Here is a 16,288-nt window from a genome sequence, read left to right on the forward strand (position 1 = left end):
TTAAAACTGCCCAGGCAGAACCATTTATTGCATCCAGCATTAAGAGCAAGTGCAGATGTGTCCAGCCAGGCTCCAGGTGCAGAAAACACCCCTAAAGCAGTATATTGTGATTTTGAGGAGGATGACAGATTTGGACCAGAGCACCGTCCAATGTTCAAGATATTAAAAAAAAAATAACCTAAAAAATACATTTAAATGAAACTCGAGCGAATATTTGCCACTGCTCTAAAATCCCTCTCCCTGCTACAACTTGCCCATGCAGTCTCAACCACAGGTCCTATGAAATGAAGATACAGATTAACAGCACAGCTACTGTTCTTATTTGAGTAAGTAAGTCTTGGCATCAAACCTGGCATTAAGAGACGGAATTCTTCTTATTTTCTCCCAGAAAAGAAGCAGTGGTATCACTGTCAGGTTTATAATAGTTGAACCACAGAATGGGTGGCTGGGGAGGGACCTCAGGATGTCATTTAGTCCTCCCACATAAAGCCAGCTGTCACCAGGGCTTGCCCAGGTCAGCAGTGCCTCAGTTCAGCCAGCTCCTGAAAACATTCAAGCTTTGAGCAACCTGTCCTCGTGTGGCACTACCCTGCACACAAGTCTCCTTGTGCTGGCAGTTCATCCTCAGACACAGCTTTGCCTTCTTTGTAACACTGCAGAATTTCACTGGGCCTCAGTTTTGAGGGGTGTTTACACTGCAAGAGAGTGAATTTAATGGCTAAACCATAACTGCAGCTATTGGTGGTGTACAGAGGTTTGTTCTGGGACACTGAGAAATCAAATGACTCTCCTAAGAGGTCACAGCATATTACAGAAGCAAGACCCTGAGACTTCAGTGTCCAAGTCACCATCTGCATTAAATCCAACCAAAACAGACAGAAAATCCATATGAGGAATATTTGCTAAATATTTGGTGGTTACATGTCTTTTGCATAACCTTTATCAATATTTACTGAGATCCCAAAGGAGTCAGGAGATATTGTTCTTACTCAATAGGTGGGGAAGCAGTTGCAAGAAGATTAAATGACTCGTGCCCTTGAGCACTGAACAGGCAGCAGTGACTAACTGGGCCACAGCTTTTCTCAGTGCAGTGGCCCTGGCTCCTTTTCTTTGGGCTCAATAGTGTGATATTCAGCCCAGAAATTGGTCGGGTGATCCTTAACATTTTCATGGAATTCAATTTCAGCTTGGCTTCCTGTTGACTGCCAGAGGAATTGCTGTTTCCCACGGAACACCATCGTCTTCATGGTGCTCACATCACGGACCTGCACGGAGAAAGACCAAACCATTTTACCTCAGCAGACTGCAAAGGAAGAGCCTAAAAAAATATACTGGAGACTTGCAAATTGGTCACTCGGGGAAAAGCTGCCCTACAAAGGTTAGAAGTAGTACAGTAGATCTCAGCAGTTCTCACTCACATCAGTGTTTACATAACAGAGATCAGAGTCTGACGCTGATTTGTGATTGAACTGGATGGAAATCTCGAAGGAGGAGATGGGTGTGTTCCCATCCAAACCACTCCTGACTCACCAGGATGTAATTGAAGTGGGTGTGGTTGCCCTGGGTGCCCAGGTCAGTGGACAGGGCACGGAGGGCTATGCGGTGCTGGGGAGCCACGTCGATGAAGGTCCGACACACAACTCCTTGCCTTTGGTCAGGCAACTGCACAGGATTCACTATTTCCCCTTGGGGACCAAACAGCTGCTTGTCACAGTCTGACAGGGGCAAAGGGAGCAGAAGAGAATATGATTTAGAGAAGCATCCAGCATCTCCAAGGAAGAAAACATTTAAATTAAACACAGGCAGAACAGTTTCTCTAAGAATTTTCATCTGGGAACCTCCAAGCATCAGCAAACACCTGTGGAGGGCTTGCCCTTAAAATAAGGGAATAGTCCACAATTAATACTAATTCCAACACTCCTCAAGAAGGGGCTTATTAGCTGCTAAAAATGAAGCAAGGTTTCCATAGATTTCCATAGGCAACCATCATCCGTGGAACTCTGGAACACCTTGTCATGGATGCCTTAATCTAAAGCAATAGCAGAGCTTTCAGTGAGGTACCTTGGTAATATTTTTTCCTTGCAGTTCTGCTGCTGTACTGAAGAATGACCCCGTTTCCTGGCAGCACAACACGCTGTTTCACAATCAGTGTGTTCGTTCTGGAATTTATCAGGGACAAAGGGAGCTTCCTGCAGCCTGTCCGCCACATCATCCGCCCAGAAAACAGCACTACCTCACCTGGAACGAGGAGCACAGGGACAAGAAACACTTTTACTTCAAGAAAAATGCACAGTTTATCTCATATAGGTCTGGAATCAAGTAATTTCTGCATCTTGTCCCCATCTTATCAAAATCTGTCATGAGAACAGTGCAGTTAACTAATCTAACTGTACTGATTCCAGCAAGAGGGTATATTAGAGTATAACAGGCCAAAATAAGCAGTTTCTTTAACCCCATAAACTCATCTCATCTCATATCTATCAATAAAACAGGTAAGAAACCATTGTGTGAGGGGAGGACAAGCATCATCTTCATTTTGCTCCACCTGGCAACAACTTGGTGGGACAGAAAAACTCAGTAAAACAGTTTCAGAGATTACACAAGCTCCAAGGCAGCAAGAACCTTTCAGGGCACCAAAGGAGGTGCAGCTTTCCCAAAGGGCCAGGCTGGTTCCCAGCAGCCCTAGGCAGTACCTGCACTGCAGTTGAGGGAGCTCTCCAGGATCCTGAGTGTGATCTCCTCCCTGAGGGGCCTCCCAATGGCCACGGTGCAGTCGCTGCTCTCCACACCCGTCATGTTGATGATCCCAGTGGCATTGAGAAACAGGTTTCCACAGACACCTGGAGAGCAGAGACAGGTGAGAAACACATCCAGAAGGAACCACAGCTGCTGATAAACAACCCCCATTCCCTTCATGGCACAATGAACAGGTAAATGCACACCTGGGCAAAGCACGGGAAGAGTCACAGAATCACAGTATTCTATTATATGGAATATCCTGAGTTGGAAGGGACACACAAGGATTATTGAGTCCAACTCCTGGCCACACCAGGAATCACACCATGTGCCTGAGAGTGTTGTCCAAACGCTTCTTGAACTCTTGAGCTGCTGTGCCAAGGGCTCCCAAATCAAAAGAGTTTTGGAAAGCGCAGGGAAGTGAGTTCCTAGCTCGAGATAACATGGGCATTCTGGAACAGCATATTTTCCCTCCTCACTAGAAGTATTCCCTCCCATGCTCCTGGTCCCTGCATGGCAGCAGGGTCACCACACCCCAGCTGCACACAAGAATCACCTTTTGGCAGCATCCTCCTCACCTCCGCCGGTCTCTGTCTGCTCCTGAGGCTCAGCAGACAGAGGCAGATCCAGGCTTTTGTATCTCTCCTCCCTGCCAGCTGCAGCTGTTGTCAGGTGTGTGGCCGGTGTCACTGGCTGCAGCTCTGCCCCAGGGGACCTGGTCCCCACCTGCTTAGGACAGGGCCCCGAGGAGCAGCCACGCACCACGATGGCCTTGGGGAAGCGGCGGCAGAAAACGGGGTCCACGTGCCTGCGGGTCTGCGAGTGGAGGCAGAAATCCCGCCGTGTCTGAATGCCATTCCCACAGGAGGTTGAACACTGCAGAGGAAGAAACCAAAAGTCCTTTATCCCTGTGCCCCAGTTGGTATTTAGAAATAAATGCATTGACAGGCACGATCTGGGGGGGGGGGCTGATGTTTTGTTCACTGCCGCTGTTCTCCCACTCGCCCTTTCAGTGCTCTTGTTCCATCAGCTTAGAAGAGGCCCCACCTTCCAGGAGATCTTCCAAATTATATATTTAAATTGCAGAACCACTTCCTAAAAAATCCAAAAATATCTGCATTCCAGAAGAAAGCATGCCAAGAGCCACTTTTAAACTGCAGCCAAAACCTTAGCTGAGAAAGGTGGGAAGCAAACCTACGGCTGCTAAACATAGGGCAGTGGAAAGGATGGAAAACATCCCTAGAAACAGTTCAGCATTTCTGTGGGAAGCAAATACATGAGGCAGAAGTCGTGATTCTCCCCTGCATGCTTCAGGGCAGTGGATGGCTGTTAAACTGTTGCATCTGAATGGGGGCAGGTACCTCTGACCACTCGCTGAAGCTCCACTCGTAAGAGCACGTTCTGATGACACAGGGGACACTGGTGGGGGGCTTCTCTGCCACAGGGCACAAATGTTCCTCCTGCAAAACCTCCTTGCCTTGGTGGATCTGCACACAGGTGACCAGCTGCACAGCTAAGCCAAGCCCACAGCTGGAGGAGCAGGGCCCAGCTGGGGTCACCTTCCACCTGACAGGGCGTGGAGGAGAAAAAGTAAGTTAGTGATGAATCCTCACCCTCTCTCACTGCAGAAAATGCACTGCAACTCCCTCATGCTTTGTCCTTCTTCACCCTCTGCCTCTCACTCTTTGCTGTTTACAGTACTTGGAAGGCAGCCTTTGGAACAAGGCTGGGCAGCCCAAAGGAGGTTTGGAGTTGGACACAAACAGGGCAACTGCATTGTGCCAGATTCCAAATACAGCCTGAGTCCTCCCCAGGGTGACACACACAGGTTTAACTGCAGAAACAATCTTATCTCCCTCCAAAACACACACCACTGAACAGTCAGATCAGGATCAGACCCAGAGGTCCTAGGAGTGGCATCCTGTAAGAAAACTTCAGATGCCTGTAGCTTTGCAGTCCTACAGCAAACAGGGCAGGGCAAGCTCTGGCCCAAATATCAACCCTGAGCCATATCCCAGATCACACCACACAAATTCATGGACAGCCCCTCCTCCCCAGTGCTTGCTCTTGTGGCCCACTTTGACCTTGGAGGCCACAGCTCCAAATTACATGGTTCCTGCTCCTCTGGGTGAGGCAAACCACCACCCTGGGTGTCTGCCACAATCTCTCCTGTCTTCTCTCCAGAGTCCCTTGCACAGCAGAGGACTTTGTGCATCACACCTCCTGCACAGGGCCCATTGTGTAATGCCACCTGGAATAATGCAGCCATCAGAGAATACCTCCAGCTGTCACCTGTCTTCACTGGATTTTAAATCCAATCTTAAATCCAATTTTAACTAATTTTTAAGTGTACTTCCAGTCTATGGAAGTACAATTGGAATTCTTTTAATGCACACACACACACTGGCTCACATTTGAGATCAGCAGTCACCCCAGGGAGTGCAGTCTGCAACACCACAAAGCCTAAGGAAAGTGCAATGAATTTCCAACAGTTTTCAGAGCAGCAGTTCCAGATTCTGACTGTATTTAATTCTACCTCCTTTCCTTGATGCTATGTGGAAACTGTAGAGCTGGCAAATGTGTCACCACCTTTTGCAGTTATGGATTTGTTCCTACCTCCCTAGGGTAATAAGGGATCAAGAGGTTTTCAGTTTTATTCTGGACTCAAACTGCAAAGGCTTCACTTAGTTCTGCCTGAGAACACACCAGCCCAGGTAAGACTCTCAGTTTGCTGAGTATGGAGCACTGCTACAGTTTTTGCAGCTGGCTGTGCTCTCAGAGAAGGGGAGAGGAAGACAGCATCCTCAGAGTAGCCTGACTCTCACTTTATCATGTCTCTGGAGACAGAGAGAGGATGGAAAGACCTCTTGCTGGCTCGTTGTCTCCTGATAACTGCTTTACCTTGGTGGGCAGGGACTGAGATCACAGACTTCCATCCTGCTCTCTGGCTTTGGCACTGGGTGACAGTTTTCTTCTTGGGTCTCTTCTTTGGTGTCAAAAGCCACACAAATATACTGCAGCTGAGTCATACCTAGGAAGGGAAGCAACCTTACTGCAGGCCAAGCAGTGTCTGTGTGTACAAAACAAGCAAACTCTGCCCGAGCCATGGCACACTTACTGTACTCATCCCCCCAACTCTGAAGCACGTGAGCAGCCAGGCCACTCTCTAAATTATTCTCTGCCTGATCCAAGCCCCCTTGCCTCTTCCAAAAAGATTGTGACTACAGCTACATCTGGAACTGTAGAGGGAAAAAGACCAGGCCCCCGAGGTTCCCAGGCACTGAGCTCACACTTACAGCCAGGTAGCATTTCCTGCAGCACTGAAAGGTCTCACCTCTACCACAGGAGACAGAACATTCTCCAACTACAGGGCTCCAGACATACACAGTCCGATTTTCCAATGGGATATGCCCAAGTGACTCCAGAGGCTGAAGCACGTGTGCATCTTCCTCCTCAGAACAGAGCAGAAAGACTCAGGCTGACATTGGCACCTGCTTTCCACATCAGTCCTGATCTAATGAAGCTGGGGGATACCTCCAGATCAAGCCTACAACACACTTGCTGTCACTGAAGAAAGAGGCACATTTAAGCACTTTCTCTATTGTTATAAAATATAGAACTATCAGAGACAGCTAAGAGCATCCAAAAGTCAAGATCCCTCCTAATTCCCTAAAGAGAGAAAGACAGAGAGAGACCTGAGACTGGACACACCTAAAGCAGTATCTTCCCCATCTCTAAAAGTAAACCTGGCAGTGGCTCCCCAATACAGATTTGGAGCAGTGATCTCATGCTGAGAATCCCCCTTCCCTGCCAGCAATCCTCCCTGCCATATCAGAACCCCACTGTTTCCCACTGAGGTACTTCACAGTGGACCAGGGGTTATTTCTGGTTTTGGTTTTGTGAGGAGAAATGAAGGAACAGACAACACCTGCTCTAAGCAAACCACCACTATGAACTGATGAATCAGCAGCGTAATTTAAGAGGGACAGAGCTGTCTAAAGTGACAGCATGAACCTTTAACTGGGCAGACATCCTTGGTGCAAACCACCCTCCTCAGCTCCAGCAGTAAGGTGGTGGTTCTTAACTGGCCTCCTGTGGATCACAAGTGCAAAGCTCCCAGTGAGATTCCTGAAAAAAGCCAAGCCAGTAAACTCACTTTGTCCCATCCTAAAGGGCAGACACTGACCACACAGGGCACAAGGGAAAGGGGCTTTTCCTCTGCTGGGCACAGGCTGTCATCCACCACAGTCTCCAGTCCATCACGGAACTGAACACAGGTCAGATTCTGCTGGGCAACTCCAGTTCCACAGACAGCAGAGCATTCATCTATCTGAGACATCTTCCACCTAAATGGGAAGTAAATTGTATCACTCTGTTTCCCATCTGGATCATGGAGGTTTATTGAGGCCATTGATTACAGAAATGGGTCATGCAGAGTATTCAGCAGCTTTTCTGTTTCAAAAGCCTTGTTTGGATGTGACTGAGAGGACAGTTTCAGTCCTTGCACTGACAACTTCCAAGGACTAAAAGCATGTAAGCTAAAGAGCTACAGTTCACAGTGTAATCACTTTTTATTAAACACTAAAATGTCTATGAAGTCAGTGTCTGGGCAGGCTTGGCTCTTGGTCCTCTGTCCAGAATAATTAACAAAGGCTCTCCTCCTCTTTGTTGGCACAATCTTGGAAGGGATGTGAGAGACATCTTCCTCTGGCCATGCCCTCAAAGTATTTTCATTTATTCCCATTCCTTCAGCTGACATCTCAATTACCTCATGGGACCAGGAAAGACATGGTCTGGGACCTGCTATGCCATTATAATTAGGAGGAAAACAATTCATTCTTCTCTATTTTTTCACCTCTCACAATGCAAATGAGACCACAGAGGAAAAGGAAGCAGGAATTCAGCTGAACTCCCAGGAATACCAACCTGTACAGGCACTGCTCCATGGCACAGGGCTTGTGCTCTGGAAGGGGCTGTGGGAGCTCCAGACACCACTGATCCTCTGTGATTTCATTCTTTGTCTGATCAAAGCAGACATGAACCACTGGTCGTGTCCCTGGGATACAAAAGGAAAAGCAATGGAGGTTATAAACAAAGTGAACAGTTCACCTCTATTAGGAAGAAGCAGTAATTTTACTTTACTCAATCATCTGTGTAGGAAAATGGTGTAACTGGGAATACAGACTTCCTATAAATACACAAACCCCTCCTTTCTGACTTTCCCTCAAGAGTTTAAAGTGATTTTCCAAAGGTGAGCACCCCAGAAGATGAGAAGTTTGATGGATAATCCACTGCCAAAATGATTGCTCTAAACTGGCCATTTGCAAGACCAAGGATATCAATCATAATTTGATCCAAATTACTTCTAATGATCTTGATGTCTGACTGATGAGGGACAGGTTGCTGAATATAAGCTCTAGCAGACAGCTGTTTTTAAATGACATTCTGCAGAGCTAAGCATGCAATACCATCACACAGCCTTTGTGCTCAGGCAGCACCATGCCAGCCTCCTCAAAGTGATCATCAACAGCTAGAACTAGACTGGAGGTACTGGGAGAGAAAGTGCAGACTTGCAGTGCCTGTAGCATGCAAGGAATGAAATATTCATAAACTACAGCCATAAGCAAGTTTTTCAACAATAACGAACTGACAAGTAGAGCAGATGAAAAGTCAAACTCAAAAAAGTTCCAAGCAAAGCTGTAAGGAGTCTCCTTTCAGTGAATGAGCTACCCAGAAGGAGAGCCAGGCATTCCTGAATCTCAAACAGCATGACCCTGAGCAGCAAATGTCAAGAATCAATCAGCAATGTTATCTTTTCTCTACCCTCCTTGTTTTCAAATAATGTCTACTGCTAAGGAGGGCCTGAGCACCACTTTCAGCTCTCAAGATGTAATTTCAGCTCAGATTCTCAACTTTCTGTTATTTTAAGTCCCAACTTTCTCATTTTTTTTCTGTTTTGGCTGCATTAGCTGGGAAGCCCTAGAGCATTTGAAGTTCTTTACTTCAGGGTTTCAGCAATCAGTTCACCTGGGGAATTTGCTGGAGAAAAGCTCTCCAGACATAACTAGTTGTATAGATTGACTTCCATAAATATTCATTAATGCATTTTCTAAATCCTTGTCATAGAAGTCTTGAGAGGCCTGCCAGTGTCATCTGAATTATCTGGTAAACAAGATGTCAGACCCTGTATCAGAGTGAGCTGTTACAATCTGCATTATGATTTCTTCAGGGAGACAGAAAGGATTAGCCATGGCACAGGAATAGAATTCTAAGAAGGAAGTTTCATAATTAGCTCTGAGGCTTTAGTTAAACACTAGATACCACTTTGGTCTCAGACTTCTGATGTTTAGCCAACTTCAAATTAGTCTTCACTAACTTTGAAAAATCTGAGAAAATTATTTAGTCTTAAAACCAAAAGTTCAGTTAAAACCTAAAAATCCTCTTCATGATCAAACATTTTCAGTATCATTTTGATGATTAAGCTAATTGAATTCAAGAGCTGTGCCACTTATTCCTTTGGTTCAGTTTAACACTTGCAACTGCAGCTCACTGTCAGCAATTTCCTTTTAAATGCAGTTCAGACCAAACTAAAAGTCTGCCCAGATCTCCATAAAAAGTAAAGGCTGAGTCCTGCTGTCTCACCTTCCCCACAGGTCACTGAACATGGTCCCTGCTGAGGAACCCACAGATATGTCAGATTCTCTCTGGGGACAAAGTAGCTGAAGGTGATGTCTGGGTTGGTGGCATTGCCATATTCTTTTGTGTACCTTCTATAGACCTGGGGAAGGAAAACCTGTGGTCAGTGCACAAGCCAACTGGGATTTGTTTCTTAGGATGGATGTAAGAGAAGCCAGTCCCTCTTTTTTTTCCATCCAATCCTAAGCCTCAATGCAATGACTCAGTTCTTGCCAGTCAGAGCACTCACCCTGTGAATTCTGGACACAGAGCACTGAAAAAGATTAAGCCAAGCAAAAGGCTTAAATCTGTGTGCTTTTCCCCACACAACCACACCCCAAACCTGCAGAAAGCCTGTTTGGCAGCCAACCCTCAACCATTCCCAAGAAGAGCAATCTTCAGTGAACACTGTCTCCCCTGGCCTTGGACACAAAGCCTGTTACACCTGGATGCTGCACTGCAGCAGAGCTACACAGACCTGGCCACTTCTGACTGGCCCCCTTCCAACTCTGCTACTTTAATTTACCTGTATTTCAATTTCTTCTCGTGTTGGCCCATCCACATGGATTTCCTCCAGGCTTGGCAGGTTGTCCTTGGTGAGAAATACTTTGTATTTGATCTGGTTGTCCTCCAGAACTGACGGGTAGGTGACATTCTGTGAGATTTTTCCTTTTCCAGCAACCACATACTCTCCTTTAACCTTCACAGCTAGAGAAGCAAGAGCAGCAGTGATGTTAAGAGGATGCCCTGGTGCCAGGAGCTACAGGCTGCCTGTTTGTTAGAAACCAGTTTGACCTAAGCTGGGCATCCCAAGGAGTATGGCTTCTACAAGTTCCCACTGGAGAGCATCCCAAAAAGTGCAGCATCAAGGATTTTCCTCCCAAACTCCATTTCCTTATTTGTTCTAGCCCTGTATTCCCATCTCTCCTTCTCCCTCAGCTCACCCAGGTGTGTGAAGAGAGGTCTCTGGTTGGTGACATGGACAGAGGTGGTGTTGTAAGGCAGGGACAGAAATGTCACGTACTCTGGAAGGACGGAAAAAAAGAAGATATGGTCACCTTCCATCACTAGACTTCTGTTAGGAAGGCTGGGAATTACAGATCAACCCCTCTTCCCCCTACCAGCATGTGTCCATGGGAGGACAAGCCTTACAGGCAGCAACAAAGCTGAAGGGGTTATGCATCTAATATAAAATAAATAAGGATACAACAGCAGGCTGAATTCACAGTGACTTCAGTGTGTGGCTTGAACATAGGGATGGTGATAGAGCAAACAAAACTGAACTGAATTCTGTGTCCTGTTCTCACCTCTCTTTTGTTCATCTTCTCAGCTAATATCACTGAGTGAGACTGCAAGATCCAGATCAGTTCCCAAATAGATGTTTAACATTTCAGGAAGCATGGACAATGCTCTCAGGCACATGGTGGGATTCTTGGGGCTGTCCTGTGCAGGGCCAGGACTTGGACTTTGATGATCCTTGTGGATCCCTCCCAACTCAGGATATTTATGGTTCTGTGATCTGATATGGCCTCCAGCTCCCAATAATTCCAAAGAACTACATTTCTGATTCACATCCAGAGAAGAACTACAACAAAAAAAGGCACTCTGCCTACACACCAGCTACCTCCCTGCCTTCTCTGCTGGACCACCCAAAGTCCATCTCCATACCCTTCCTAAAATAAAATCAGGCAGAAGCAGAAGGAAGAAGTCACATAGAGGGTTGTGACCACTGACTGTGCACACAAATATGCAGCACACAAACAGCACCGCAGTGTTGAGCCCGAGGGGGAGGACTACACACCTTTAGCTTTTCCTTCCATGTAAGATCCACTCACTTGGGTGCAAGTGGAATTATCACCCCCACAGACCTTGCAGGAATCCATTGTCTTCTCAGAGTCCATCTGGCCGTCACACCCGAATGCCTGAGCAGAAGGGAGAGTCTGTCAGACCTGCCTATTCTGAGAAAACAAGTGAATGAATTCCTGAGTTCCTGAAACTGCCCTTTCCATTTGGAATTGGAATTTAAGAAGACAACAGAGACAAAGATGCATTTGTACCTACATCTACCACTGGACAGCACTGTGAAAAATCAGGGACTGGGAAGTCTTAGGTGAAAGCACAGGTCTCATTAACTGAGTGACATTTTCTTTCCCATAACAAGCAGCCCAAAAAGATTTCTCCTGTGACCTAAAACAAAGGCCCTGCACTCCTTCTCTTCTAAGAACTCTTTCTGGAGGTGGGGAGGAAAAAACAAAAGCCCAGGGGAACAGTAAACATGAATGACAGGTTCTAAAGGAATCTTTAGCTCCCCAAGCCCCAAAGCCAAATCTAGCTCACATCCTTCAGCCTGGCCTTCAATCCCATGGAACTCAGAGGAGAGATTCTATCCTTATTCCCACGAACAAGACTAATTTACACAAAGCTACAGGAGGATCTCAGCAGGCTTAGCAGCAAAACATGTGCAACTGCTGAATTTATGCTAGAGGCACTGATCCCAGGCTTTGGAAGCTGCCACAACATGCATATTTATCACTGTCGCCAATAAAACAGCCAAAATCAGAACAGGTTATGCCTACACCCTCTGCTGTTCATTGGGGGAAACACATCACAAGACATGGTGAACGCAAGGATAATGAGAAAAACATAAAATTTAAAAAGAGTATTCTGGGAATGTAAAGAAACAACAGCAAACATCCACCCGGGTCAGCACTGAGCAGTTACTAAAATGCAGACGGCGCGGGGGAGTTACATTCAAGTTCATCTGCAAAGAATGTCTTTCTGAGGTCCAATCCAGAGGAAAAAAAAACCACAAAAGTTATACTTCAGTTTTCATTAGTGATACTGCAACAATCAATCTGTTGGCTCCAACAGAGTCAGCGTTTTATGGGGCTAATTACACCAGGCAAACTGAGCAGCTAATGATGTGTCCTCCACCAACACATAAACCACTTGCTTCTTGGATTAGGGATGTGTGCTTAATGCATAATTAGCAGAATGTCTTATCTAGAGGGCATTGGCATTGGATGCACAGACAGAACAGTAGATTTGTTGGACTCCATCCAACACCAAGAAACAAGAACTAAACTCTTCTGAGAAGAGCTTGCTCTGTTGTTTGGGACACTGTGTTTTTATCCCTGCTCCAAGCAAACTGACTCTTTTGGTGCAGGTTACTTGTCAGAGGTTCACCTGGATTCCCCAGTCACTTACTCTGCAGCTTCCCATTATACAGAGGTGGAAAGGCCTGTGGTGCTCAGAGTCCTCCTGCTCACACCTGGTTCCATCTATGAAACTGTCCTCACGGCTCACCATGAATTCCTTCTCAATGGCCCTGCACATGTGCTTGCAGAGCAGGTCCCCTGGAGCAAACAGGCAGAAAAAAGTTACTCTTTCAGAAAGGCATGTGGCTGACCCTCAAGAAATGGGAAGAAACCCAGAGAGGTTGTGGACTCCCATCCCTGGAAGTCTCCAAGGCCAGGTTGGACGGGGCTTGGAGGAACCTTGTCTAGGTGGAAGGTGTCCCTGCCCACAGCAAGGGCTGGAATGAGATGATCTTTAAGGTCCCTTCCAACCCAAACCACTCTGGGATTCTATCATCTGACAGAGTCCCCAGGTTTCACGTGAAAACTAAAAAACTCAGTGAAACATTCTTTTAACTTTAAAGTACAGACATGTCTCTGAGTGCTCCCTGCACAAATAAACTGAGGTTTCACACTTTCCTTACCTTTGGCAAAGCCAACAGCAGAAGTCCAGGTATAAAAGGACGGTGTTTCTACAGTAAGATACAGTGGCTTTAAATTTGTTGCTGCACATTGTTCAGCCATAAAGTCCTGCTGGGTCATCAGACAGGCCTGAATCCCAAAAAGAATTGTGTGGGTAAGGAAAGGAAAGTTAGAGGGTATGCAGAGAATTGTGTTTGAAAGCTGATATCTTTGCTATTTGTACAAAATAAATAGGTAAGGAAAACAGGAACAATGCAAGAAAGTCCTTCTGAAGAAAACTATCATTAAGTGAGTCACTATTTCCTCAACCCCTGTCCTGCTATGGGGGCATAGAGAAAATGCTTCATTAAACGTGAACAATGCTATTAAATAATACTGCTGCCTTCAGTGGCACAAACACCTCTCCTGTTGTCAAACAGATGGAGGCTGCACACCAGATCTTTAGTCCTCCTTCCCAGAGCAGTCAGCTGTTGTGTACAGTCAAAAACCAGTTCTCAAAGTGTTAAGACAAAAGCTCAGGTGATGTGATGAGCTCCGTTACCTGTGTATTGCACATCTCCGCTTGGATGCTGGCACCGCGGCATTCCTGCCCCCCAAAAGCAGGCCTGGGAATGACAGGAGAACTCCTCAGCAGAGCCTCAGGTTTGTGGCAGCCAGAGAGCAAGGCTCAGCCCCTCCAAGGCCCTGCAAAGAGCCAGGTGCCCCCCTCTCACCTGGGGTTGTTGCAGAACCGCTGCCTCACCACGACTCCGCCGCCGCAGCTGCGGGAGCAGGGGGAGAAGGGGCTCCAGGCTGACCACTGCCCATGGACCACAGCCATGGGGTTCAGTTCTTCCAGAGAGCTGCACTGGCCCTTGGAGCACCACTAGGACCAAGAACACACACAAAACTGGCAGCAGCACCACAGTGAACCCAGCAGGGCTGGGATCTACAAGGGTGGCACAAGTCCCCGTCATTTTGCAGGCAAGTAACAGAGAATCCCAGGATAAATGAGGCACCTTCTCACAAGAGGCTGAAGAGTCCCATTCCTAATTAGGGTCTAATTGAGTTTGAGGTTAAAACAAAGAACAGATAGGTCATTTCAAGTAGAGAGCAAAGTCTTAGAGGAGAGCTCAGACATCAGGCTACAGAACTGCAAAGCAACTCCAGAGATACAGACAAGGTGGAAACACCAACATCAGGATATAATGGTACCAGTTTATGACTGGAACGTCTGGCCTCAGCTCCCTGACCAAGGGGCACAGAGTGCCATTTACCTTCCAGCCCCTGACAATGTCTTGCTATCTGAGCTCCAAAGCACCCACACCCACTTCTGTCAGATCAGCAGCCTCCTCACCTTATTGATCCCACACTCAGTACCGTCCAAGAGGGGAACCAGAAGCCGAGTACAGCTGGATTTGTCTGCTGGTTGTACATGGCACGAGAGAACTTTACATATGTCCTGGTGTGACAAGAAATTCAGGGAGTTCAGAGAGTTGTTCAGTCATCAACACAGCAGGCCCAAAAGTTTAAATGGTGCCATGTCCCAGGTGTTTGGTTTTCCCACAGTACCAACAATGCAAGTTCAATCATTTCTTCTGCTATTGGGCAAAGTTGTGGGCAAGTCAAAAGACCCTCACTTCCAGCTGTAATGCTGGGAGATGATCAAGTGAAGCAATTAAAGTTTCACCCACCTTTGTGCTTCCTCATTAACAAAACATGTCCAGATGGCAGCTATTAGCCACGCTGTGTTTGTCAGACAAGGGCACTTGAGCCATGGCAGGGAAGCTGAAGGAATCCAGTGAACAAGAGCTCCCCAAGGCAGGACCCTAAGTGGGTGTACCCTGCACTGCCAGGTCAGTTGTGTGCAACAGCACCCCACTGTGCAAACCTTAAAGGAGATTTATGTGGAGGATGGAGAGAAGGGAAGCATTTTTAAAGCCTCTGAAGGTTTGTTCTTTGCCAAAAAAATCTGTGGCAGAAAAACACCTCCCATCCCTTTAGAATAAAAACGTCGCCAGCCCCCTTTTCCTGAACTTTGGCTCCAGAACATTTCCCTGCTGCCCTTAGCAAGACAGACAAACTTTCTACCTACAACATTGCTGTCAGCAAAGGTGCAAGCTGTGGCAACACTCCCAAAGGCTATTTTACATTGCTCATCTGCTCCGTAGTACAAGCCAGGCTTCCATCCAGGGATGCTGCCGTCCATGTCCGGCAGGTCATTCAAGCAGCTTGTTTGGCCTGTACTGATAGAAACATAAGGAATATCACTTTCCCAGCTGTGGGCAGTGAGGACAATGACATGTTTGCAAACTTGTGCTGAGTTTCATTCTGGGAGTTGGCTGTTGTTTTCCCAGACAACACATGCTCGCTGTGGGCTGTGATGGATTTAGCTGCAGCAGCTGCCTGGAGATGCTCACAGTTCCCTGCTGCTGAAGTTATATCCCATTCCTGTTCTGCACCCAGCCAGAACACAGCCTGCAGTGCTTGTCTGAACATAGATGCTCTGATGTTGTAAATAAAATGTCCAGGCTGAGCCAGTGTCTGAGAAATCCAACACAGCCCAGGCATGTCAGGCACTAACTGAAGTCATTTCCAGCTACATGAAGCAAAAACTGGGTTTAACCTCAGAAAAAACCAAACCCCAAGCTTTTCACTGTTCCTCTTTTTTTTTTTTTATTCTTTGACATTTCCTCTCCTAAGCTCCCAGCAGAGGGAACAGCAGAACTTGTCCATTCCCTTACCTGACAAGAGCCAGGAACTGCTCCCGACTGCACGGTGACCACGTGAGGTCGATGCTGTTGTGGTTTCCTGCTGAACCCATGATGTAACCACTGCTGCTGCACTGATTCCCCTCTCCATCGTGGGGGATTCCAAGGCTGTAACAGAAAGCAGCACAGTGCCCTGAGCAGAAGAAACCCAGAGGCTGGGTTCCCTCAGAGCCTCTCTTCTCTAAGCGAGCACTGAGCTCCCTCTGCAGCCCTTTTTTCCACTGTTGTCACAAAGGTTTTCTCTCCTCTTTGCAGCTTCAAAGTTGTCACAGAACATGCAGGAATGCAAGAAATGCAAGGAAATTTTTCCAAAAGTGTAGAATTATCCATAGGAAACTCCCCATTATGTCAAGAGATCCTTTTCCTTCTTCAGAATCCCTTAAAATGGGGAACATTTTTACTTGAGTA

At 46.8% G+C, this 16,288-nt stretch overlaps 1 protein-coding gene across 6 annotated transcripts in view; it reads right to left on the reverse strand.

Annotated features, from left to right (window-relative positions):
* ADAMTS13 (ADAM metallopeptidase with thrombospondin type 1 motif 13) overlaps nt 1–16,288 on the reverse strand; it is a 21,556-nt gene continuing 5,268 nt past the window's right edge. For 4 of the 6 annotated variants that reach the window (XM_064676773.1, XM_064676772.1, XM_064676775.1 and 1 more), the window contains exons 9-29: nt 15,854–15,988; nt 15,205–15,355; nt 14,467–14,571; nt 13,844–13,995; nt 13,672–13,735; nt 13,133–13,259; nt 12,619–12,767; nt 11,213–11,333; nt 10,356–10,436; nt 9,938–10,119; nt 9,379–9,514; nt 7,663–7,792; nt 6,893–7,082; nt 6,064–6,188; nt 5,638–5,760; nt 4,098–4,302; nt 3,315–3,612; nt 2,694–2,840; nt 2,062–2,238; nt 1,531–1,715; nt 1–1,265 (exon numbers count right to left, since the gene is read on the reverse strand). In XM_064676773.1, the coding sequence (XP_064532843.1) occupies nt 1,083–1,265; nt 1,531–1,715; nt 2,062–2,238; nt 2,694–2,840; nt 3,315–3,612; nt 4,098–4,302; nt 5,638–5,760; nt 6,064–6,188; nt 6,893–7,082; nt 7,663–7,792; nt 9,379–9,514; nt 9,938–10,119; nt 10,356–10,436; nt 11,213–11,333; nt 12,619–12,767; nt 13,133–13,259; nt 13,672–13,735; nt 13,844–13,995; nt 14,467–14,571; nt 15,205–15,355; nt 15,854–15,988 (3,166 nt within the window). In that variant the 3' untranslated portion in view covers nt 1–1,082. Of the gene's footprint in view, nt 1,266–1,530; nt 1,716–2,061; nt 2,239–2,693; nt 2,841–3,314; nt 3,613–4,097; nt 4,303–5,637; nt 5,768–6,063; nt 6,189–6,892; nt 7,083–7,662; nt 7,793–9,378; nt 9,515–9,937; nt 10,120–10,355; nt 10,437–11,212; nt 11,334–12,618; nt 12,768–13,132; nt 13,260–13,671; nt 13,736–13,843; nt 13,996–14,466; nt 14,572–15,204; nt 15,356–15,853; nt 15,989–16,288 lie in introns of all 6 variants that reach the window. The other 2 variants (XM_064676774.1, XM_064676777.1) reach the window with 2 other exon arrangements.

The sequence above is a fragment of the Pseudopipra pipra genome, chromosome 20 (genome assembly GCF_036250125.1).
Source record: "Pseudopipra pipra isolate bDixPip1 chromosome 20, bDixPip1.hap1, whole genome shotgun sequence".
In the NCBI taxonomy this organism is placed as follows: domain Eukaryota; kingdom Metazoa; phylum Chordata; class Aves; order Passeriformes; family Pipridae; genus Pseudopipra; species Pseudopipra pipra.